This window comes from Parastagonospora nodorum (assembly GCF_000146915.1).
Source record: "Parastagonospora nodorum SN15 chromosome Unknown scaffold_12, whole genome shotgun sequence".
Taxonomy (NCBI): domain Eukaryota; kingdom Fungi; phylum Ascomycota; class Dothideomycetes; order Pleosporales; family Phaeosphaeriaceae; genus Parastagonospora; species Parastagonospora nodorum.
Genome location: NW_001884560.1, coordinates 375,776 through 397,454, shown reverse-complemented (window position 1 = coordinate 397,454; position 21,679 = coordinate 375,776). Strand labels below are relative to the sequence as shown.

At 53.5% G+C, this 21,679-nt stretch overlaps 10 protein-coding genes across 10 annotated transcripts; 6 read left to right on the top strand and 4 right to left on the bottom strand.

Annotated features, from left to right (window-relative positions):
- Positions 1-1,044: 1,044 nt before the first annotated feature.
- Positions 1,045-3,178, top strand: SNOG_08074 (hypothetical protein; the record flags this gene model as incomplete). Its single annotated transcript, XM_001798349.1, has 7 exons — positions 1,045-1,223; positions 1,369-1,411; positions 1,469-1,584; positions 1,619-1,718; positions 1,790-2,216; positions 2,432-2,688; positions 2,738-3,178. 7 exons carry the CDS (start codon positions 1,045-1,047, stop codon positions 3,176-3,178), a joined length of 1,563 nt encoding a protein of 520 aa, XP_001798401.1.
- Positions 3,179-3,774: 596 nt separating this feature from the next.
- Positions 3,775-5,677, top strand: SNOG_08073 (hypothetical protein; the record flags this gene model as incomplete). Its single annotated transcript, XM_001798348.1, has 2 exons — positions 3,775-4,817; positions 4,900-5,677. 2 exons carry the CDS (start codon positions 3,775-3,777, stop codon positions 5,675-5,677), a joined length of 1,821 nt encoding a protein of 606 aa, XP_001798400.1.
- Positions 5,678-6,703: 1,026 nt separating this feature from the next.
- Positions 6,704-7,536, bottom strand: SNOG_08072 (hypothetical protein; the record flags this gene model as incomplete). Its single annotated transcript, XM_001798347.1, has 2 exons — positions 6,704-7,472; positions 7,508-7,536. The coding sequence occupies 2 exons, from the start codon at positions 7,534-7,536 to the stop codon at positions 6,704-6,706; spliced, it is 798 nt and encodes a 265-aa protein (XP_001798399.1).
- Positions 7,537-8,554: 1,018 nt separating this feature from the next.
- SNOG_08071 (hypothetical protein) lies at positions 8,555-10,954 on the bottom strand (the record flags this gene model as incomplete). Its single annotated transcript, XM_001798346.1, has 4 exons — positions 8,555-8,643; positions 8,689-9,003; positions 9,286-9,926; positions 10,053-10,954. The coding sequence occupies 4 exons, from the start codon at positions 10,952-10,954 to the stop codon at positions 8,555-8,557; spliced, it is 1,947 nt and encodes a 648-aa protein (XP_001798398.1).
- A 1-nt stretch (position 10,955) lies between these two features.
- On the top strand, positions 10,956-11,170 carry SNOG_08070 (hypothetical protein; the record flags this gene model as incomplete). The annotated part of the gene is made up of 2 exons (XM_001798345.1): positions 10,956-11,010; positions 11,124-11,170. 2 exons carry the CDS (start codon positions 10,956-10,958, stop codon positions 11,168-11,170), a joined length of 102 nt encoding a protein of 33 aa, XP_001798397.1.
- On the bottom strand, positions 11,064-11,601 carry SNOG_20094 (hypothetical protein). Its single transcript, XM_001798344.1, has 2 exons — positions 11,399-11,601; positions 11,064-11,243 (listed from the first exon to the last, which is right to left on the bottom strand). Exon 1 carries the CDS (start codon positions 11,584-11,586, stop codon positions 11,425-11,427), a length of 162 nt encoding a protein of 53 aa, XP_001798396.1. The 5' UTR covers positions 11,587-11,601; the 3' UTR covers positions 11,064-11,243; positions 11,399-11,424.
- Positions 11,602-11,756: 155 nt separating this feature from the next.
- Positions 11,757-12,445, top strand: SNOG_08069 (hypothetical protein; the record flags this gene model as incomplete). The annotated part of the gene is made up of 2 exons (XM_001798343.1): positions 11,757-11,937; positions 12,039-12,445. The coding sequence occupies 2 exons, from the start codon at positions 11,757-11,759 to the stop codon at positions 12,443-12,445; spliced, it is 588 nt and encodes a 195-aa protein (XP_001798395.1).
- A 459-nt stretch (positions 12,446-12,904) lies between these two features.
- On the bottom strand, positions 12,905-14,045 carry SNOG_08068 (hypothetical protein; the record flags this gene model as incomplete). The annotated part of the gene is made up of 3 exons (XM_001798342.1): positions 12,905-13,393; positions 13,447-13,525; positions 14,008-14,045. The coding sequence occupies 3 exons, from the start codon at positions 14,043-14,045 to the stop codon at positions 12,905-12,907; spliced, it is 606 nt and encodes a 201-aa protein (XP_001798394.1).
- A 993-nt stretch (positions 14,046-15,038) lies between these two features.
- On the top strand, positions 15,039-18,576 carry SNOG_08067 (hypothetical protein; the record flags this gene model as incomplete). The annotated part of the gene is made up of 4 exons (XM_001798341.1): positions 15,039-15,828; positions 16,120-16,358; positions 16,405-17,007; positions 17,284-18,576. The coding sequence occupies 4 exons, from the start codon at positions 15,039-15,041 to the stop codon at positions 18,574-18,576; spliced, it is 2,925 nt and encodes a 974-aa protein (XP_001798393.1).
- An 801-nt stretch (positions 18,577-19,377) lies between these two features.
- Positions 19,378-21,495, top strand: SNOG_08066 (hypothetical protein; the record flags this gene model as incomplete). The annotated part of the gene is made up of 6 exons (XM_001798340.1): positions 19,378-19,439; positions 19,580-19,724; positions 19,772-19,786; positions 19,850-20,356; positions 20,407-21,243; positions 21,268-21,495. The coding sequence occupies 6 exons, from the start codon at positions 19,378-19,380 to the stop codon at positions 21,493-21,495; spliced, it is 1,794 nt and encodes a 597-aa protein (XP_001798392.1).
- Positions 21,496-21,679: the final 184 nt, after the last annotated feature.

Here is a 21,679-nt window from a genome sequence, read left to right as displayed (position 1 = left end):
GCGTCTATTGGGGTCTTTTTTCTTTCTCCTGTATCGGTATCCTGTTCGGCTAGATGCAGCATCTGTGGCAATGTCTCAACTGAGGCGCGCCACACTCTCCCCGTGTACTACTTGCAATATCGCAGTCCAAAGTGCGATGAGCGCATCAAACACGAGTTGACGCTGAGAGACTCGAGTTGTGTAGCATCAGGCCTAGCAACAAGGTGATTGTTCTGGATTTTTTTTATGCGACGATACGATGACCTGAAGTTCTTTGATACATTATTGAGTTCTAACTTGATGTAATATGGTGTTGCCGGATTAGCTTCGAGGCCTTTTGAAATTTGCGCTGCCCGCATCAAGAATTCGCAAAACCCTCGAGCCTGACTGTTCATGTCATTCGGTGCAGCGGGCAAAACCAAGTGGCTCGTGGACGAAGCCGTGCAGTGAATCAGAAGCGTCGTGGCCCAATGGGCCTCACCGAGTTAGTACCGCGCTGGCTGAAGCATGTGGTTGAAGGTTATACCAAGCAAGATGCGAACAAGCAGACGACGTCATCGCCATGCTAGGTTTCGGGGAGCGTTCCTTAATTCTTACCGCTCCTCCCGGAAAACAAGGCGTTAGCAAGAATCCTGTTCCTGACATCGTTTCCAGTCGCAATTCTCCGACTCTATTATCCTCGAGAAACTGCGCATCGAACCCGCAAGCGAGGCGCCGTCTGAGAGCATCGCACCCGTGCCAGCACCCCACGCCTGAACCAATCAGGAGGCCCAAGGCGCAGAACGACAGGCCCGCGAGGGGAGCGCTAAGCCGATCACCCAGCAACATTGAAGAAATCGAGCGCAGTGCAACGACAGCCATCTGCGCGTGGCATAGCCTGTGCACCCCTAAAGCCCATTCCCCAGCATTCGTCCATGAGCCCGGCGGAACGCGTCGAGATTGCCTGAGACCGCAGACCACAGCCCGCAGATTGCAGCCCACCAGCCCACCAGCCCTCGAGCCCTATAGTCGCTCGCTGCAGCCCAGCGCGTGGCGGGGAAGTGCATCGGCACCTGCACCACCACAATGAATGGCACTGATATCAAAAAAGCTGCCATCAACAAAGCCAAAGCTGTCGCTCAGGCCGCGAATGGAAACGGCGGCAAAAAGAGGCGGAAGGGCCAGGACCTGAAGCCCATTATCACGACGGAGCAGCAGGCCAGCCAGAATGCATCGCCCTCGTCGACAGGGTCCTTTCACTACAAGTACGTCCCAGTCCCTCTCCCCCAGCAACACGCCCGCCCGCCCGCCCCACTGCGCCTGCGCCCGCGCTTGCTCTTGCTCTTGTCATAGCACTTCTCTTTTTGCTTGCTGCGACCAACTTTCACTATACTGACCTCGACCCCGCAGTGTGCAGAAACACGGCCTCTTCCGACTCAACCAGCACAAGAATGTACGGCAAACCAATTGAGCCACTCGCCCGACTCTTCGTCGTCATCTGTGGACGAAGCGGGAAAATACCGCCGACGAAGAGGACTCGGAGGACTACTGCAAGGGCGGCTACCACCCCGTGCAGGTGGGCGAGGAGTACAAGGACGGCAAGTACACCATTGTGCGCAAGCTCGGCTGGGGCCATTTCTCCACCGTCTGGCTCTCCCAGGGACAACGCCACGGGCAAGCACGTCGCCCTCAAGGTCGTGCGCTCCGCTGCGCACTACACCGAAACCGCCCTCGACGAGATCAAGCTGCTGAAGAAGGTCGTAGACAAAGAACGAGAAGCACCCCGGTCGCGCACACGTCGTCAGCCTCCTCGACTCCTTCAACCACAAAGGCCCCCAACGGCGTGCATGTGTGCATGGTGTTTGAAGTGCTCGGCGAGAATCTGCTGGGCCTGATCAAGAGGTGGAACCACCGCGGCATACCCATGCCGCTGGTCAAGCAGATCACTAAGCAGGTGCTGCTTGGCCTCGACTACCTCCACCGCGAGTGCGGCATCATCCACACCGACCTAAAGCCCGAGAACGTCCTCATCGAGATTGGCGACGTCGAGCAAATCGTCAAGACATATGTCAAAGACGACACGAAGAAGGACAAGGACGATAACAACAGGAATGGCAGGCGGAGGCGGAGGACACTGATCACTGGGAGTCAGCCGCTTCCCAGCCCGCTAAATGCGAGCTTCAACCAGGCAGACCTCCAGCACTTCCCAGGCATGGGAGGCCCACAGAGCCTCAACAAGGTGGTCAACGAAAACACAGGTATTGAGTCCCCCACGATTCTTCCGAGTCATTCTGTTTCTCCAGATGGGGTTGTAATGAGTGGTGCTTTAGCTACTTCTTCATCCGCCTCGAATCTCTCCATGGCAGAACGCCTCGGTCTCAAGCCGGCCGCCAGCGACGACGATATACAAAAACAGCGCGAAAAGACCGCGTAAGTCTCATTCTCTAGCCTTTTAGGTATCAACTAATTCCAGACAGCGACCTTCTTACGAAAGAAGTATCCGGCATCAGCCTCGACAAAAACACCAACACATCCTCAAAATCAGATATAGAGCAGGCCGCCGAGGCTGCGTTCGAAACAATCTCAGTCAAGATTGCAGATCTTGGAAATGCCTGCTGGGTTGGACACCACTTCACAAACGATATCCAAACCAGGCAGTATCGGTCACCAGAAGTTATACTGGGCAGCAAATGGGGTGCCAGTACTGATGTTTGGAGTATGGCCGCAATGGTAAAACGCCCATCTACATCTCGAGGACGACATGCTAATACGTTTGCAGACCTTTGAACTAATCACTGGCGACTACCTCTTCGACCCACAATCCGGCACAAAGTACGGCAAAGACGACGACCACATCGCCCAAATCATAGAACTTCTCGGCACCTTCCCTAAACAACTCTGCATGTCCGGAAAATGGTCGCAAGAAATCTTCAACCGAAAAGGCGAGCTGCGAAACATCCACCGATTACGACACTGGGCGTTACCCGACGTGCTTCATGAGAAGTACCATTTCTCAAGCGAAGAAAGCAAGAAAATCGGAACGTTTTTGTTACCCATGCTCGAACTCATGCCCGCAGATCGCGCGAATGCGGGAGGCATGGCTGGACACGAGTTCTTAAAGGACACCAAGGGTATGGAGAATGTGGATTTGGGCATTCCGGTGGGCAGCAAGGGTGAAGGAATCGAAGGCTGGGCGACGGAAGTCAAGAAGACGCGGTAGCTTGCCGATTTTGCCAAAGTCGATCGTTGTTGAAGGGTGGATATTTGGTTATTAGAGATGTGCGATGAAGATGGGGAAGAGTAGGGAAATCTTTTGGTGTCAGTAACGACATATGACATCGAATGAGTGATTATTCTTCCTCTTTCGAGATTCTCTGTCTACTTTGTCCTACGTTTGGAGAGCTTGTTAGTTTTCACAGACAAGCAGGCGTTTTCCTTGGGGTTTCGGTATCTAAGTGCATGGGATCTTCAAGGGTTGCATAGAGAAGCATATAAACTAAACTCATGTCCCATGTCACGTGCTTCCAACATCTTATCCATGGGTGTAACGAGTGGATGACGCATCTAGCATCGGAAACAACACATCATCTTTGTGGCTTGTAACATAAACTTTGTGCCCAGCAACATTTATTCATGCGGCACTACTCCAGCCACTCCACGCCATCGCACGTGCCAATCTGATTGGCTACGAAAGACCCGCGCCGACGTCTAGCCGTCATCCCAGACGCCAATGGACTCAGCCTCGATGGGACGGCTTGGCTGGTCTGGATGAAAGTACGTGGGTCCCAGAGATATGGTCCAGACCTTAGCATCGACATGTTGAACATTGAGATTTTGGGAGTGAAAGAGAACGGTGATGGGAAATTGGGGAAGAGTGTAGGGCAGGATGGTTTGAACGGCGAGAAAGAGCTGGATATGAATGTTGACCAGGAAACAATGCAGAGGAATGGATCCGCATCACAAGCTTCCAACGATGCCGACGTGATTCGACATCCCAACGGCAACGATGTCGATGCGCTTCCGGACAGCATCCAAGGACTCCAAATCGCAAATGACAACTTTCGAACTCCACTTCCTCACTACACTCCCATCCCATCCATCTCGCACACCCTGCCTAATCAACGTCCACCATTCTCCCGCGCCCCTTCAAGCCACATCGCATCCAGCATAGCACCCAGCATTCAACCTATCGACGCCCACGCTGAAGCCCTCCGCCGCCTCGGCAAAGCAGAAAGAACCGTAAAAACCCTCAAACGCCGCGGGTCAGACGAGTCCCTCTCCTCACTCATCAGCTACTCCATCCGCCGGCCCAGCATTCCTCTTCCATCAAGACCCGGCACGCCTTCGCTCGCTGCCCTCGCTCACGTGCTCGAGGAAGCGGCGCAAGAGGGAAATCTACCGCTCGTCCAAGCCCTTGTGGGCCTCGGCGCGGATCTGAATTTCCGCTCAGTCAATCGGATTAAGAATCGGCGGCATGAGGCGCTGAATCTTGCTGCTGCGGGTGGCCATGGGGATGTTGTAGAGTATTTGATGGACAAGGGAGCGACGTTTCATGTCAGTGAAGGAAAAGGAAAAGATGGATTTGACCCGATTGATTACAAACTACTCGACGTCGCGTACGCGGGCTTTATCGATGTTGCGAGGTATTTGGTCGAGAAACGAGGCGCGAATCCGTTTGTTGAGTATTGGCCGCGCGAATATGCGGATGCGCAGAGGACGGTCTACAGACGCGTGACAGGCGTGCGCGTGCAGCAAAAAACCCTCTTCGACGCGCTGGCGAAATCGAGCAGTGAATCCCAAGCGAAAGACTTCTTGAATCTCATCATGCAAGATCCGCAGATTCACTCCCACGATGGTGGGCGAGTAGGACATACATCGACACGCCCTTTCACGCCTACCACCCGGCATGACGCAAACAACCCACTCATCCTCCCTCCTCAGCACTTTCATCAAGTCAGGCTGGTCTGAAACCGTCGAAGCCCTACTCATCACACACCCGGACCCAGCGGCGTACGAAATCCCCGACAAAACATCCTCCGAAGAAGGCCAAATTCCCAGTTCCAGCATCCAGCGCCACATCTGGCCCACGCACGCCCTGTCCCGCGAAACATGGCTGTACCACCCGCAATCTGCGCTTCGCATACTCAAAATGCTGATAAACCTGCACTTCGACACATCCACCCCGCAACACACGCCAGATGATTCCAGCCCCCGCACGCCTCTCGCGCGCTGCATACTCGCCAACTCCGCCGCGGGCGTGGATGCGCTCCTCTCTGCAAAGCCGGATCTCCGGGATACAGACATCGCAATACGCCTTTTACTTCCCGGCGAGGAGTTTAGGGAATGTGCTGCGAAACCGCTGGCGGCGGCGCTTGTGCAGGACAGTCTGGCTTGCGCGCGAGTCATATTAGAACACGGTGCGAGTGTGCGTGATCCGGCGTTCGGATATTCGAGTACAGTGGTGTTTGCGGCTGCTCATGGCATTACTGAAATCCTCCCGGAGCTAGTCAGCAAGGCACCTGAGTTGGTTTCGGAAGCGCTGGAGGTGGCCGTGAGGAAGGGGAGGGTTGGGGCTGTGGAGGTTTTGTTGGAAGCTGGGGTAGAGGTGGACGAGAGGATTTGGGATGTTGTGGTGGAGTGTGATAAGGAGGGGAAGGAGGCGGAGTATGATAGGATTAAGAAAGTGGTGGGTTCGAAGCTGGGGAAAGTGGAGCTGTGAAGGGATACTCATGAATCCCGCGCTTGTAGTTCAACGTAATTACAATACGATAGGCTCAATGAGCTTATCATACACTACAGCCTACTTCAAGGTCAATCACTTGCCATAGTAAAGCTCTAGGCAATTCTCCGTCGTAGCTCTAGACCCACCTATCCACTCTCTGCTTCTTACATCGTAGGCGTAGCTAATAGTACTACGCCACACTGCAAGCACTCCACTCTCACTCACACGAGTCGCTTTGCCAACTGGTTGGATCCTCGGGTGGATAGTGACATGGATCATCTCGCCAGCCCTGGCAGTGTAGCTGGCTGCGCCGACAGGACCGGTTGCCTTTCTAGGTCCTCGTTCGAATACCACCCCGTCGTAGGCTAGATGATTGCTTTGCCAGTAACAGCGGATTGAGTCTTGAGAAAGCGATACTATTCTCCCACTCGGGAGGTTGGTGCGTCAGGAAGCATTACAGGTATTTGGTAAAATTAGTGTCCGTCTTGCATCTACATGGCAGGATCTAATAGTCTTTAGAAGCACATCTAGGATGCTCTAAAGGGGCCTGAATATACACGCTGCTTTGAGATGTCTTATCTTGCTTTGCGAAGGGGTCTGAATCTAGCTAGGATACCTCTTAACCCCTTCTTGTTGGGAGGAGGTGGTCGGGAATTTTGCTGGGGCCTAGTGGCGATGTCAGGGCATGTACAGGGTGGATGGCGAGGGGATGGAGAACGTAGAAGGCAATACGAGAGTTCATTTTCAGTATTATTCAGACTTGATGTTCGCTTCACATGGCATGGTTATTAGTCGGGGGGGTTGTGAAATGCACTTTATTCTTCGTTATGTTGAGCTGCTACTTTGGACAGCTGAAGCGAACTGCTACCTGTCTGTATCAACTCGTATATCTCCACGTGCTGTAACCTGGAGTAGACCAAGATTATGCCAATTGGTGTGAATGGACCAAGATTGTATGTCAATCATGCATCCAGAGTGTCAATACGCTCAAGATGTTCCAATGCCAACACCGATTGTTCAGCTCTAGCCAAATGGCATACGGACGTTGCCATGCTCGTCTCCAAACATGATGCAGCCGAACATGTCACGCCACTCAAGCCCAAACATTTCCTCGAAAGGGTTCTCGAAACTAGGCTCGACTTCAGCCTGCGGCTCCATTTGATGTAGCTTGATGTCCTCATCCCGTGCCTTTGCCTCATGGATGACATGGTCGTCATCCTTCTCGATGAGCTTGCGCAGCATGATGACGGCTTCAGGGAACATGGCTCTATTTATGTGAGGCCAAGTGCCCAAGTGGCTGATCATCTCGTTGATGACAGCGTTCATGCCGAGACCGTGGCCGAATTTGGATATGGGGAAGTCTTGAGGAGCATTCCCGATGCAATGCTTCTGAATTCTGCCGAGGATTCTGATGCATTGTAGGTAGAGATACATGATGTCGAAGTTGAAAGCATCTTCATCGCGCTCGACTGCATCCTTGAAGGCGCGGAGCGTTGCAAGTGACGACAAGCTAGCTGCCTTGTCCAGGCCAAGCGTGTCCCTAGCCATTGTATCTGCCATCACCGTAATGCTTAAACCAGCCGGACTCTTCTTCTGGGCCGGCTTCTTGTAGTGGTTATCGATTCGTACATGACCCAGTTCCGAGCAGCGCGCAAGGTATTCGAAATGGCGGATTTTGCCTACCACCCTGTAGCGTCCATCGCTGCCGTTTCCACTCTTAGGGTTTTTGTAGTCTTTTGCGAACTTGACGAGCTTGCCTTTTGAGTCGAGCACCAGCAACAGGGACCTTCTCCTGCAGACCAGCGGTGAACACATCTTGTACCTTACCAGTGGCGCGCGCCGTATCCGCCAGCCATTGTACAAAGTTTTCCGTGCTTTTTGTACTTTCGATAGGTGTCCGCGAGCGGAGGTAGGGTGCTCATCGTCTTGCGCGTGAGCTGATTGCTCAGTGCCTGGACCGTCAGGTGGCACTATTGTATGGCGAAGAGGATACTCAAAATATCTGCTGGTTGTAGTCGGTGGGCAGAGACTTACTCATGGAAATAGAGAAAGTGCGCGAAGTCATCTGGCACATTGGTCGGCCCGGCAACCCGGACTCAACGGTGGTGAGCTCGCCTTCACCTTGGGGCAGTCCTGAAATTTAGCTGCAATAATAAAACCACATGCACGCAGAACATGAATGAGATATCTGCCAAATATGAGCGTATTGTGCAGAGGCACCATACTTCACTCACGGCGGGTGTGAAAGGTGAGAGTGGACGTACCCCAAGCAGCCCCCTCGACCGCAAAATACACCTCACCTCACTGTCACCACTGATTTTTGGATGTCAAAAGACCCCATCCACCACCCACCTTCCCTACACACAAAGAAACAAGCACAATGGTACGTCGTCTCCTTTCTTTCGCGCGCAAATCCCACGGCCAAACAACCATTGTGGACAGAATGGAAATGTAAGGGATTGTCAGCATGGAAGTCGAGCTAGTTTACGCGAAAGGATGCAGAAAGAATACGTTATAAGCCAATGTAGATTCCAGGAGGACGTGAGAGCTTGGTCCAACGCGTGATATGAGGATGTTATTGATACTCGTAGGAGAACTTACATCCATCCAAGCTCTACCACACAACCATCCAAACCAATTTCACTTGAATTTTCTCCACCGAAGAATCCCATCCAGTGTCTACCAAAGATACAGCCCAAGGTGACGCGCCATCCCTTCCAAGTTGTCCGTCTTCCTAGGGATATTGATGAACTCTGCATAAACTCATCACGAGCCTGGTCTTCTAGGATAAGTTCCTCCGTCTTGAAGTCGGAAGCTAGCGCACGATACTCATATGACCCATGAGTAGAAGGTAGGTCCCAGGTATTAATCCAATCATTTCGGGCTCTCAGGCGAGTTCGGACCTCCAAAGATGGCAGCAGTGGACGCGAATTCTGCCTCGTGTGTCGGGTTGCGTGGCAAAGCTACGATACACAGCTCGGCGTGGGTGCGAGCTTAGGATATATTACCTACACGCTCGATGATCTGCTGAATGAGTGACCAAGCTTTGGGATGTGTTCCAACGATTCCATAGAAAGGGTCCTGTGGAATTGAAGATGACAGAAACGCGTCTACTGCAAAGCACGTGTAAGAATCATGAAGAATGTCAGCCTCAACTGTATTGGCTCGATCTATTGTGTTCGATACGACGCGGAGAATCTGCATGGCGATTATGCCGAGAGTCATGGTGTCGAAGCCAGGAGCGAGTTCATCGGCCTTCATGGCGTCATGGTATATTGAAAGCGTTTGGAGAGGAGTGAGGCCCCTGTTCGTGGCATTTTGAGCTGCTCTCGGAGACTTGATACTTTTGCTCAAATCTTTCAGGTGTCGCCGGACCAGGCGTTCTAGAAGGATCACTGGCTGTAAATAGGCAACATCACCAGGACCCTGCCTACATCGAGTCATGCCTTCATGGCGGTAGTATTGCTGAACAATTGTAGAGAATATCGAGAGAAATCGGGTGCTCATATGCTTCATTTGCAGATTGGAAGATGTGCTACTCTTCTGACGCTCTCGGCGTGCCCTTTCACTTGGTCGCTCACCAGTGACTAAGCCTAGGCGCTTACAACAGTCTTCCAAATCTGTTGGCCGCTCTCCAACGAAGATCTTCGAAACGCCCTGCTGTTTTATGATGTATTCAAGATCGGCCCACTTGCAGTATGGCGACAGTAGTTGCTGCTGGAGCCCCGCGTTGTAGAGATGGCACGAAAACATGACACGCTCTTGATTACCCGCCGAAAAGATGCCGAAAAGATGCATCTGGGTGAGAAACGACTCGATCGTGGTGCCGCATGCAGCAGGATGATTCTCAAAGAAAGAAACCTCTGCACCGGACGCCATTGCTTGAAGCAGATTTTCAACTTCAGACTTGCACCTGTCATACCAGAGGTGACCTACGCGGTCAGAATACGACTTCGTGAAGTCAATGTGAGCCTCAAGTCCAGCGCGGAGTCTGTCACTTGTTTCGAGAAGCTTTTTGTAACCTCGACGAACTCCAGATCCTAGCTCTCGATGCATGTCGATGAACACTTGAAATGCGAATACAACCCATGAAGGCGCGTGTCCTTCAGAATCTGCAGCTTTGACAGCTTTGATTAACAAGTCGTGTTGCTGTACTGTTATGCCTTCGATGGTCTCAATGCGCATCATTGCGATAAATGCTTCTAGGCAATGCTTCATGTGCGATTGCTCTGCCTCAGCAGTCTGGCTGTTAGGATTCTAATGAATGTTTAATGTCTCTGGGTTCTTGAATAGATGCCCCGTGAAGTATATATCGAGTCTTTCCTTGCGGCAGAAAGTTTCTGGAGAGAGCTTTAAGTCATCCAAGATGTACCAGCGCGAGATGTCTTTCGAAATAGAAGGATTATCTGTATGTGTCCAGTCGTTAAGGTAAAGCAGAGCTTCGACCACCTTATTGTGTGTATTGAAATCAGGATAGTCGATGAGGAAGGCTTCATTGATGCGGCGTAGGATTTCGATCGCGACGTTCGCCGTGACACTTGCCGTGGCCAGCGTCACCCTTCGCTCTTTCCATTCACGCCAACTTCGATGAACGAAGAGTCGTATGGCGATGAGGTCTTCCAGGAAGCAGAACACCGCGAATGACCTCTCTTGCTGTCGTTGCTCCGGCGACTGTTCGATGACATACTTCGTGGATCGTGTAGCTTGCACGGGGAGATAAGATGCACCCGAGATAGGCACTGTATCTTCTGCATCTTCGATCTCCTCTGCGAAGAGATATGCGAAGATGTTTGAAGGATCTTCGCGATAGATCTGCGGTTGGCAGTCTGTGGCGGTCGGGCGTGCGTCGTGACCAGGGCGCTTGAGTGTGATGTAAGCGTGCTGCAAGATATCAATGAAGTACTGATGCCCTTCATCAGTCTTGGTGTTCTCGTTCGACTTCTCAGGCTGGTATCTGTAGAATGCTGCGCACTCTTTCCGTGCCTTTATCACATCCCATAAAATGATCTCAATGTTCTGGGACATCTTGATGCCCGCCTTGGAAAGGATCGCTACCAAACCATGGAATGAGCTCAGTGGGATCATGGCATGGCGTATCGAGCCATTCGCTTGGCGAGCATCTATGCGTGCTTTTCCTTTGAGTCGCGGACCTTTGACTAAGGGATGGTCGATGTTCTGATACTTCGCCGCCGTTGTCGCCATCCACGAAACAACTATAGCGCTTCCTTTCTTGTATCGCTTGTATGTGTCAACCAGTAACGAGGAGACCTCCATGATGTGCACACTGTCAAAAACCCGAAAGCGTCAGACATTCACTGCTTGGGATTCCAGTATGTAGTGGCATATCGGTCGGCCTTATCCATCATCTCAGACGCGAATCACTCCTGACGAATTGAGCTATCTATTAGAATATCTCTCATGCCATCTGTTAAACAGGATGTAGTAAAGACGGCTGTCCTCCAACCAGAGACTGCCCAGAGTGCGAGTTGAAGCCGAAAGGCTATACAGTACTGAATCAGACAGGAACAGCTACAAAGCAGCGACGTCTCACTTCAGATGATAGCTACAGAGCGAATTGATTTGTGTCAGCCGCGTTCCATGCGAATAGCACATAAGCGTGCGATCTAGAAATGATTGAGGTCCACCCGTACTCATATATAGTCATACGAGCTCTAGCTCGTGGAGAAAGGAGCGGGTAGTCGCATGGTTCATCCTTACCATGTTCTGATAGTATGTCCGGTATGTCAGGTTTGAACAGAGCGCACACGAATTACTGCGGCACCTGCTTCCATGGCTCCTAGGTGTGCCCACGATATTATTGCATTTCCAACAGCGACGTGATGACCGAATTCAAAGACGGAGAATGATAAAGTGGCGTACTTGCAAACTGGGCACAAGATGACCATACCATGTGTTCACAATTGTTGAGTTGATCATCTTCCTCAAACGTCGTCGGACCTCCGCATTGCGCTAAACCCAATCTGTCATAGACCGGGATCATCTAGAATCTCAAAATCTACCAACACCACCACGCAACCACCGCATCGCCAGAGCTTTGCAACATCCACATCCCACAATGAACCTCTCCTCCTTCCGCCCGGTCTTCCGGCCATTTAAAACATCAGCCCGCGTACCCTCCGCCACCCCACGCCCCACACAATGCCTCCAGCAAAGAACACCCGCAACAACATCCCAATTCTCATCAACATCACCAATGCAAAAGCGCAAAAAAGGCCCCGGTCAAGATCCTAGAATCAGTACGTCTCCACAAAAAAATACTGCATACACCATACACCCCACCCTATAATACGCCTCAAGACCTTTCTATCAGATCCTCACCACTAACACCACCACCCAGCATCAATCCGCTACCACCTCTCCCACCCGCTCACCCCGCGCCCCCTCCACTTCTCCCGCAACCGCTCCCTCCGTCACTGGACCATCCACCGCGCCTGGCTCCTCTTCCTACGCAAGCGCCGCGCCGCCGAGCAACTCGAGCTCGAGCGCCAGTACATGTCGATGCGCGCCGCGTGCGAGCACCTGCGGCTCATGGACAGCCACGGGAACCGCGTGGATGAGAGCAAGGCCGGTGGGCAGGGGCCGGATCCAGGCACGATTGGTGAGGGAGGCAAGGATGTGGGTAGGTTGTATAGGAGTGCGATGATCAAGAGGGGGATTTGGGGGAGTGTGCCTGTGGAGTATGCGCGGTTGCAGACAGATTATCCGGGCAGGGAGGGGTGGAATCATGGGTGGACGAGGAATTGAGTGGGATGAGGTGGGGGAGGGTGTATGATATGTGTATTTGGTTCCAAATGTCCATGTACGAGGATTTCGCAATGTCAAGACCACGGTGAAAAGATTGTGGAGCAAATAATGTGGTATATGATACGATTAGCATTTCCATATACGGTTCCATCTCCTCATGCTCTCTAGCTGAGCCCCAAAACCCCCCTTCTTGCTAACAGCAAAAATCTACCCAAAAGCCTAAAATATGCACACAAGATAGTAATGAGCGGAAGATGATGGGTCATCATCGTCATTAAAAGGTGTTTCTCGGGATCCCATGCTGAATATGTGTTCGGAACAAAGAAGCAGAACAATTCTCCATCCACAAGGCTTTTCAACTAAGCGCTCAAAACGCCTGGATGATTCAACTCCGTAAGAACACCGCCCAATGCATTGACGTACGAAAGTGTGGAGTTCGACTCCAGGAGGGTGGGTTGCTCATAGGATAACGCAGCAGCCGTTAGTCTCCTTCTTGTCGACGGATAGAAGGGCGGCGCGGGTGGCAGCTTCAAAAACGTCGTCGACACCATCTCCAGTCAAAGAGCTGCACTCGAGGTATTTTCGAGCGCCGATCATCTCCTTCATATCACTCCCCTGCTTCGGCGTAGTGAATCGGAGAGACTTTTTGCGCATTTCCTCCTGGGCAAGTGGGTCGTCACGAAGATCTTTCTTCAAACCAACTAGGATAATTGGCACCCCTTGGCATCGTTCGCGGGCCTCCTCAGACCACTTGTGCTTAACGTTCTCGAGCGAGTCCGGCGAGTCGACGGAGAAGCCGATGAGGAGCACGTGTGCTTTGCTGTAGGCTAGCGGGCGCAGGCGCTCGTAGTCTTCTTGGCCAGCCGTATCCCACAATGCTAATTGTACAGACTTTCCGTCTACTCTGCAGTCGGTTACGTAGTTCTCGAATACGGTTGGGACATAGCGCTAGACGACAGTAAGAATGTAACGCGAGCCAGTAAGATTGAAGGGGTACCTACCGTCGGGAAGTAGCCAAGTGTGAATACGCTCAGTAAACTAGTCTTGCCGCAAGCACCGTCGCCAATGATGACTAGCTTCCTGTGGTCTGATCAGCGTCATGAAGCAGAAGAATTGTGTCACGTATTCGGTGAGATGGTATGAAACGGGCTAGAGATATTGAATGTCGAAGCGTAGGAATGTTCGGGAAGCGCGTCGTCCAAGCAAAGCAACGACTGCGCGCGGGTCGATAAAATGTGGGCAAGGGGACGCTGTAGGCGTTGCTATTTTTAGGCGGAGTGTCTTCCGACCAGGATAAGCCAATGCAAGCTCGGACGCAAGCCGGGGTCTGCAACAGCTACGAACGAACTATGGCTGCATGTCCAGACCAGAGTAGCTCGATGGAAACTGGGACGGACGAGAAGGTGGGCGGACCGCGCGAAAGGGAGAAGAAGCGAGAAAAGACGAGAAGTGTCGCGCACGTGCAAGAGCAGCGACATGCAGGCAGAGACATGAAATGCAGACGATGGAGGGTTTGGACCAGGGTATTGAGGATTGTGAATTTGACTGAGACATTTACGTACCTGCGCATGACGGGCTCGCCATTCTGCTGTTGTGACATGGTGACTGCGTCGAGTAGTGACTATTGCGATTGGACAGTGTGCACTTGGCCAACAGGTAGAAGAAGTCGTCCAGGTAGGAATTGGCAGTCGGGCGTGAAGCGAGTGATGTCGTGCAAAGAAGTGCGAGGTGCAGAGGCAAGTGTGGACTGTGGTATGAAATGTACGGTCTTCCAAGAAGCGCGCTACGTGCAGCGAGAGTCGGTGTCTGGCGGCGGGAACTGGTTGGTCTGGTCGCGGGAGGTAGCAAACGAACGCTTCTCAAGGGAAGACTAGTGTCGCCCAGCGAAGGGTGCCACAGAAAGGAAGCGACAGAGTGCGGGCGAGCGGTGTGCAGTGTGCAGTGTGCAGTGTGCAGTGTGCAGTGTGCAGTGGTGCAGGCGGAGTGCGGCGAGGAGAACTGTGACAGAGTCGAGGGGAAGGGGAGATAGGTGGTAGAGTCCGGGTCGCAGAGCACGAGAGGCGGACGAGGGCTTTAATAATGGACTGGACCGGGGCACGCGCGCGCACGAGCTGGGGCAAGCGGCGTGTGGAATACGGCGGGATGTGGGTAGCGTGAAGGGCGGGAGACGTGTCGGAGGTGTTGAGAGCTGCGATGGCTGCTGAGCTGAGAATCCCGACTGCGCCTTCCTTCCCTGAGCGGCAGCCAGGGACGCTGCTGCCACTGCCAAGCTCAAACCGCCGCGCTAGGGCTGGCTGCTACGTTCCGCCATCTCAACACCGACGACCACAGGCCGATTGAGCAGACGACCCAGACGCCATATTCTCTCCACCGCCCGCTGCCGCCCCCGAGCGGAGAGCCTGCCACCGACACGCCCACGCACAGTTCGTGCCCTGCCCCTCCCATTGCCGTGCCCTCATCACTTTTGCTCCCTCGCACGACCCACCCTAGCTCCCGCAGCAGCCATATCTGCGCCTGTCACACACCCGTCACAGCCAGACACTCCCCTAACCGTCTCTGCCCAGTATCTCTTCCCACCCCAACCCCCCGATCCATGGCCCAGGGCACCAAGGCCCCCGCCGCAGCGATGCCGCCCAACAGCTCCGTCCTCAACATGCCAGCCCTGAACGCCGTCAACCGCAAGAAGCAGAAGCGGCGCGAGAAGGAAGCCGCGAAGAAGGCCGCCCAGGATCCTTCGCCGCCCGCGACCCTGAGGAACGGTGTGTCGAGTGGTTCCACCCACTTGCCTGCCAATGCAGCCCACACCCGCCAGCCCGCACCGCACTACGACGATCCCGAGCTAGACGACCCACAGTACGACGACGAGGACGATGCTGATTTCTACTCGGACGAGGAGGCGGAGCACTATGAGCATGCATACGGCACGAATGGGCACTACCAGCAGGGCTACGCGCATGCGCCAATACCCAGCAGCAGCAAGAAGCCGCGCAAGAAGAAGAAAGGCGCTGCCGCGCATCCCCCGCACGCCTACACGCAACACGTCGCACCGCGCCATAGCCCCGCACCCAATCACTCCATGGTGACCTCAGGCTCGAAGAGCATATGGAACACTTCGACGGTGGAGGAGCGGGAGCGCATTCGCGAGTTCTGGCTATCTCTCGGCGAAGACGAGCGCAAGTCGCTCGTCAAAATCGAGAAGGAGGCAGTTCTGCGCAAGATGAAGGAGCAACAGAAGCACTCGTGCAGCTGTTCGGTGTGTGGGAGGAAGCGCACCGCTATCGAGGAGGAGCTAGAGGTCCTCTACGATGCATACTATGAAGAACTCGAGCAGTACGCGCACCTCCAGCAAGACGTTGGTCGCTTCTTGCCTGATGCTAATTTCGGTCATGTTCGCAGTGCCCCTCACCCGCGACCCCTGATGACCACCCACCCGCCCCCGGGCCCCTACGACGATGAAGAGGAAGACGAGTACTCTGGCGAAGACGACGAAGAAGACATATTCAAATAGTGAGATATCGTCCGACGGCGACTACGATTCCGAAGACCGCAGTCTGCCCCCGCCAGACGCCGCCGACTTCTTACGATTTGGGAGTAGTTTGACAGTCAAAGGTACATGGAACTCGGATTGCACGTGGAAATATGCTGATTTCAGGTCTTAGGCGGTATTCTGACAGTCGCAGACGATCTGCTGAAGAATGACGGGAAGAAGTTCATCGAGATGATGGAGCAGCTTGCCGAGCGTCGAATGCAGAGAGAGGAGGAGGCTAACTTCCATGCGCATCCGAGCATGCATCGGTACAACAGCGCACACAACCATGCCCCGCAGCCAGAGGAGGAAGAGTACGATGACGAGGTCGATGAGGAGGAAGGCTTCGAAGATGAGGACTACGAGGAGGATGATGAGGATGAAGACGTGCGTATCAGTTTTTGGGTCTTTTGATTTGACTAATAAGGTGCAGGAAGCCATGACCGAAGAGCAGCGAATGGAGGAGGGTCGACGGATGTTCCAGATATTTGCAGCGCGAATGTTTGAACAGCGCGTATTACAAGCCTACCGAGAAAAGGTCGCCGCCGAACGGCAAAAACGGTTACTCGAAGAACTGGAGGAGGAGAACGAGAAGAAAGACCAGAAGGAGGCTAAAAAGGCAAAGGAAGCCCAGAAGCGAAAGGAGAAGAAGGAGAAGCAACGGCAGATCAAAGCAGAAGAAAAGGCCAAGAAAGATGCAGAGCTCGCTGCGAAAGAGGCCGAGCTCAAGGCTGCCGAGGAGAAGCGCTTGGAAGAACAGCGAAAGAAGCGAGAAGAGCAACGGAAGAAGAAAGAGGCAGAGCGCAAGGCTCAGGAAGAGGAGAAGCAGCGCAAGGAAGCTGAGCGCCAAAAGCGGCTGCAGGAAGAGCGTGACCGACAACAGGAATTGGAGAGGAAAGCTCGCGAGCAGAAAGCGCTGGAGAAGAAGGTCAAAGATGATGCCAAGCGAAAGGAACGGGATAGAGCGGGAAGCCAAGGAGAAGGAGGCTCGGGTAGAAGAAGGCCCACGACGACAGCCAGCGCAAGGAGCGTGAAAGTACGAGCCAAGGCCGAAAAGGACCGTACACGTCAAGTGACGACTTACAAGCCCGCTGTTCCCTAATAGCTGTTCTCCGGAGCAACGGAAACCGGTCTCAGCCAGTAGCTCCTCGCGCTACCACCTTCAACTGCTGTGAAGCAAGACCTCCCTCGACAGGTATGCCGGTCACCACACGGTATACTTTCCAGCTTTGTTCCCAAGGCACCAACCCCAAGTCGACCTCGACAGACATCACGGCAAGGCTCCCATGGTTCCTCTCCCAAGACTCCGCAGGTCGCGCCTGGTACCAGCAAGTCCATGTCTCCTACGTCGCAAGCGCAGGGCAACATGATGCCAAAGTCTATCTTGACTAAGCCGGCAAACTCGCAGCACGCGGGTCATCATCCGCTAGGCCAGCCGTCGTCCCCGATGCCGCCAATAGGGCCCCCGCCTGGTCTATCAGGGCCACCGGGATTGAGTATGGGTCTGCCTCCGGGGCTGAACGGCTTTCCTGGTCCAGGTTCAATGCTGCCGAACATGATGAGTCCGCGACCAGGCATGCCCTTTTTCCCTCAGCCGCCTGTGCCTCAAGCATTTCGTGGATTTCCACCACCAGGCATGGCAGGCCCTCGGGGGTTTCCCATGGACGGACCGCCAGGTCTGGGACCAATGCCAGGATTTGCCGGACCTAACCAGGCACCTCCATTTGGAATGGGCCCACCAACACAGCACTCACGGCAAGGGTCAGGGTCGTTCGCCAGCATGGATGTACCCATCTCAGCGCCATCGGTGCAGCCAATCCATCGACCAGCACCTATTCAGCGGCCTTCTAGTGTGAAGCCGCACGACAGCAACAAGCACGGTCAAGACTCTGATGTTGATGAGTTGGCAGATCACCTGGGCAGCAAGGCTTTACTGGACGAAGAGGACGTCCCTGAAATCCCTGATCGACGGTCAAGTGTGCAACAGCATGGTTCGATGAGGAGCATGCCCATTGGCTTCGGATTTCCAGACGCGCCCAATTCGCACCAGTCTACTGCATTCAATGGCTTTGGCAGTGCGAACACTGCTAGCATCTGGGGCACGCCACCATCGCAGGCTTTCTCGTCTGCTGCCGGCCCATGGGGCAATTCACCGACATCTGGCTTCTTCACCAATCCTCTCACAATGAGTTCACCGCGTGTGTCAGACCATCGCGCTCCGAATGAGCCACGCCTAGTCTGGCTTCGTCGCGTCATCTGCACAGTCTGCAAAATGCTCTCGAGCAGACACGCAGGACCAGATGGGTTCATTGATGCAAATGAGGTGCAGCAGCAGTTGGATGCGTTCCGGGATCCTCGTGAGCCTGTGGTAACACAGGAAGAGCTAAAGGAGGCCTGCGACATCATCGATGGTACTCATAACAACGGAGGAGGGTCGCTTGAATACAAGAACCTTGGTGACGGACGTCTGTCGCACATCAAGTTTGTTGACACGACAGGCCCGCCACCTGCACTTGGTGAGATTGGTAGTCCTATTCCCAGTCACAGCTTGCCGGTTGCTGGCTTTGGCGGCCGCTTCCCCGGTCTTGGACCCCAGGGCTTCTAGACACAGTCCTCGGCCCTTATTCCTTTGAAAGCAGGTCTATCGATATCTGGTACCTGCGTTGGGGCCCTCTCCTGACTTTAGGTAGTTCTTACATCTTCCCTTGAATGGAAGACAAGTTCACTTTTCTCGTGAACCACTTCTTGAATTCCATTCGTCATCATGCAACTAGTGATGCTAACGTGCTATGTACTCAGCTGCATATGAGCACGGGCACCTACTGCCTATTACTGTGTTAAGGTCTTGGGTATACGGCCTATTCTGTAGTCTCTTTCTGTTATTACTTTACTGCGTTGTATGCATCTGCTGCTTGTAGCATGATTCTACTTTTGCCTGAAACAATGAGCACGGGCATTGTGGTGGACGAAGAGCGGTCAGCCTCCGCTCAGCTCCACAACCCCGCCATCGCGCGACCAGATGCAACCAGAAGATGCTGCCTCTTAATTTTTTTAATAAACGACCAAGCTGTCTGCTAAAGAGCCGTCAATACTAACCATTGACGGTAGCGTCAGATTCCTTACGACCGGAAATAGCACGTGGAAGAAGCAATAGCTAAAGCTATTTTCAGCATCTGCTCAGGTACAAGTGTAACGTCATTAGAACCCGGCAGGGGTGTCCGACTAATCCCTGCTAGCGCGGACGGTAGCGTGGAGGGGCTCTGAAGCTCCATATGCACAGCAATCCTCCACCTCTTGCGAGCGACTTGACTTTTTGGACCTCAGCAGCAGCAGCGCCGCTCACATCTACGCATTCTCCAAGTTTGACTGTTGGCCCGAACATCGCTTACAAAAAACAGACGGCACAATGTCCGATCCTATCATTGATGCTGCGCAGAAGCACCCGCCGCCTGAGGGACTTGTCTACACCTATGGCACCGCCGGAGTGAGTATCGCATCCTAATACAAGGAGCGCCACTAATTGAGCAACCACAGTTCCGAACGAAAGCGTAAGAACTCTTAATTGCCCGACGCAAAACTCACCAAAGAGCCACCGCTAATTTTAGCAGCAATGTCCTCGACTCCGTCTTAGTCCGTGTCGGTCTCATTGCAGCCCTTCGATCTCGCAAGTTGGACGGAAAGTACATTGGGGTCATGATCACAGCTTCCCACAATCCTCCCGAGGACAACGGCGTGAAGCTGGTAGAGCCAAAGGTGAGACTGTCCTTTCGCTTGATAGTATCCGGCTAACATTTGCATAGGGTGACATGCTGGAGGTATGCCACCATCCTCCAATTTTATACCGATCACGGCGGCTATAAACTGACACTTTTACACAGGAGTCATGGGAGGTTATCAGCACTGAGATGGCCAACCAGACTAGCCCCGAGGCCGTCTCGAAGTACTACCACAAGATTGCGGAGGAGCAGAAAATCGATCTCAGCAAGCCCGCCAACGTTGTTGTCGCACGCGACACCCGTGCTTCTGGATCAAGGCTGCTCGGCTGCTTGTTGGACGGTTTGAAGGGTGCTGGAGCTGAGTACAAGGACTATGGCTTCCTGACAACCCCACAGCTGCACTACATGGTTCGCTGCCTCAACACTGAGGGCACATCCGAGGCCTACGGTATCCCTACTGAGGTCGGCTACTACGAGAAGTTCAGTTCGGCATTCAAGAAGGCTATGGGTAGCAGGAAACCCAACGGCGGCTTGACCGTCGACTGTGCGAATGGTGTTGGTGGCCCTAAACTCAACGAGCTCATCAAGTACCTCCCCGCAAAGGAGACTGGTCTCGAGATCTCCGTCACGAACGACAACGTTATTAAGCCAGAGGCTCTCAATGTTGATGCAAGTCTGCCGGAACTTTAGAGTGTTACCTTTCACTAATGATGAATCAGTGCGGAGCCGACTATGTCAAGACGAACCAGCGAGCGCCACCTTCCTCTAAGACTGGCCCCGGCGACCGCTGCTGCTCGCTCGATGGCGATGCAGATCGTGTCGTCTATTACTTCAAGGACGAGCAGAACGTCTTCCGATTGCTAGACGGTGACCGCATCGCTACGCTTGTCGCATCTTTCTTTGGCGATCTAGTACGCTCGTCAGGCCTTGCTGACCAAATCAAGATCGGTGTTGTACAGACTGCATATGCAAACGGCGCAGCCACGGAGTATGTCGAGAAGAACCTCCGTCTTCCTGTCACCTGCACGCCTACCGGAGTAAAGTACCTCCACCATGCCGCTCAGAAGCTCGACATTGGTGTCTACTTCGAGGCCAACGGCCATGGCACTGCCATCTTCTCTCAAAATACCCTGAACATCATCCAGAGCTACGAGCCCAAGTCACCTTCTGAGGCAGAGAATCTCGAAATCCTCCGCGCTTGCATAGATTTGATCAACCAGGCTGTCGGAGATGCGCTATCTGACTTCCTCCTTGTCGAGGTTGTCCTCGCACACAAGCGGTGGGGTCCTCAGGAGTGGCTCGCAACCTACACTGATCTTCCGAATCGTCTCTCAAAAGTTCTCGTGAAAGATCGCAATATCTTCAAGACCACGGATGCCGAGCGAAAGCTCACAAAGCCTGACGGCGTCCAATCCCAGATCGACAAAGAAGTCCAGAAATTCCGCCAAGGCCGCTCTTTCGCTCGTGCCAGTGGCACCGAAGATGCAGTCCGTGTCTACGCCGAGGCCGCGACGAAGGCCGAGGCTGAAGACCTCGCACGCAAGGTTTCGGAGATCGTAAAATCCGCGGGTGGTGTATAGAATGGCACCCCGGTACTAAAGACTCCGCGCTTGGTGTATGGGGAAAAGAACATGGCCGTGGTTGTTACCGAGCGTGATATTTTCGAAGAAGCATTGGCTGCAGAAGAGGATGATCGTGAGGGGGCGTTGGAGTATTCGTCGGCAAGGGAGAGCTTTGACCTGGAGGACTTGCATCGCGTTTTGGCGGGAGTGACTACAATGGAGAGTCTGGCAGGTAGGTGGGCTTAAGGCGGGGGCAAGATATGCACGAAAAGCGATCCGAACAGAGAAAAGTTTTTGGCACGGATCGAATTGATACAAGACATTGGCGATGGTTGGAAACAACTTTAGCACATTTCGCAACCAAGAAATAGCACAAAAAAAGCTGCTTAGCGCCCACTCCTGGTTTTGTCCATACAGAAAATTGACGCAG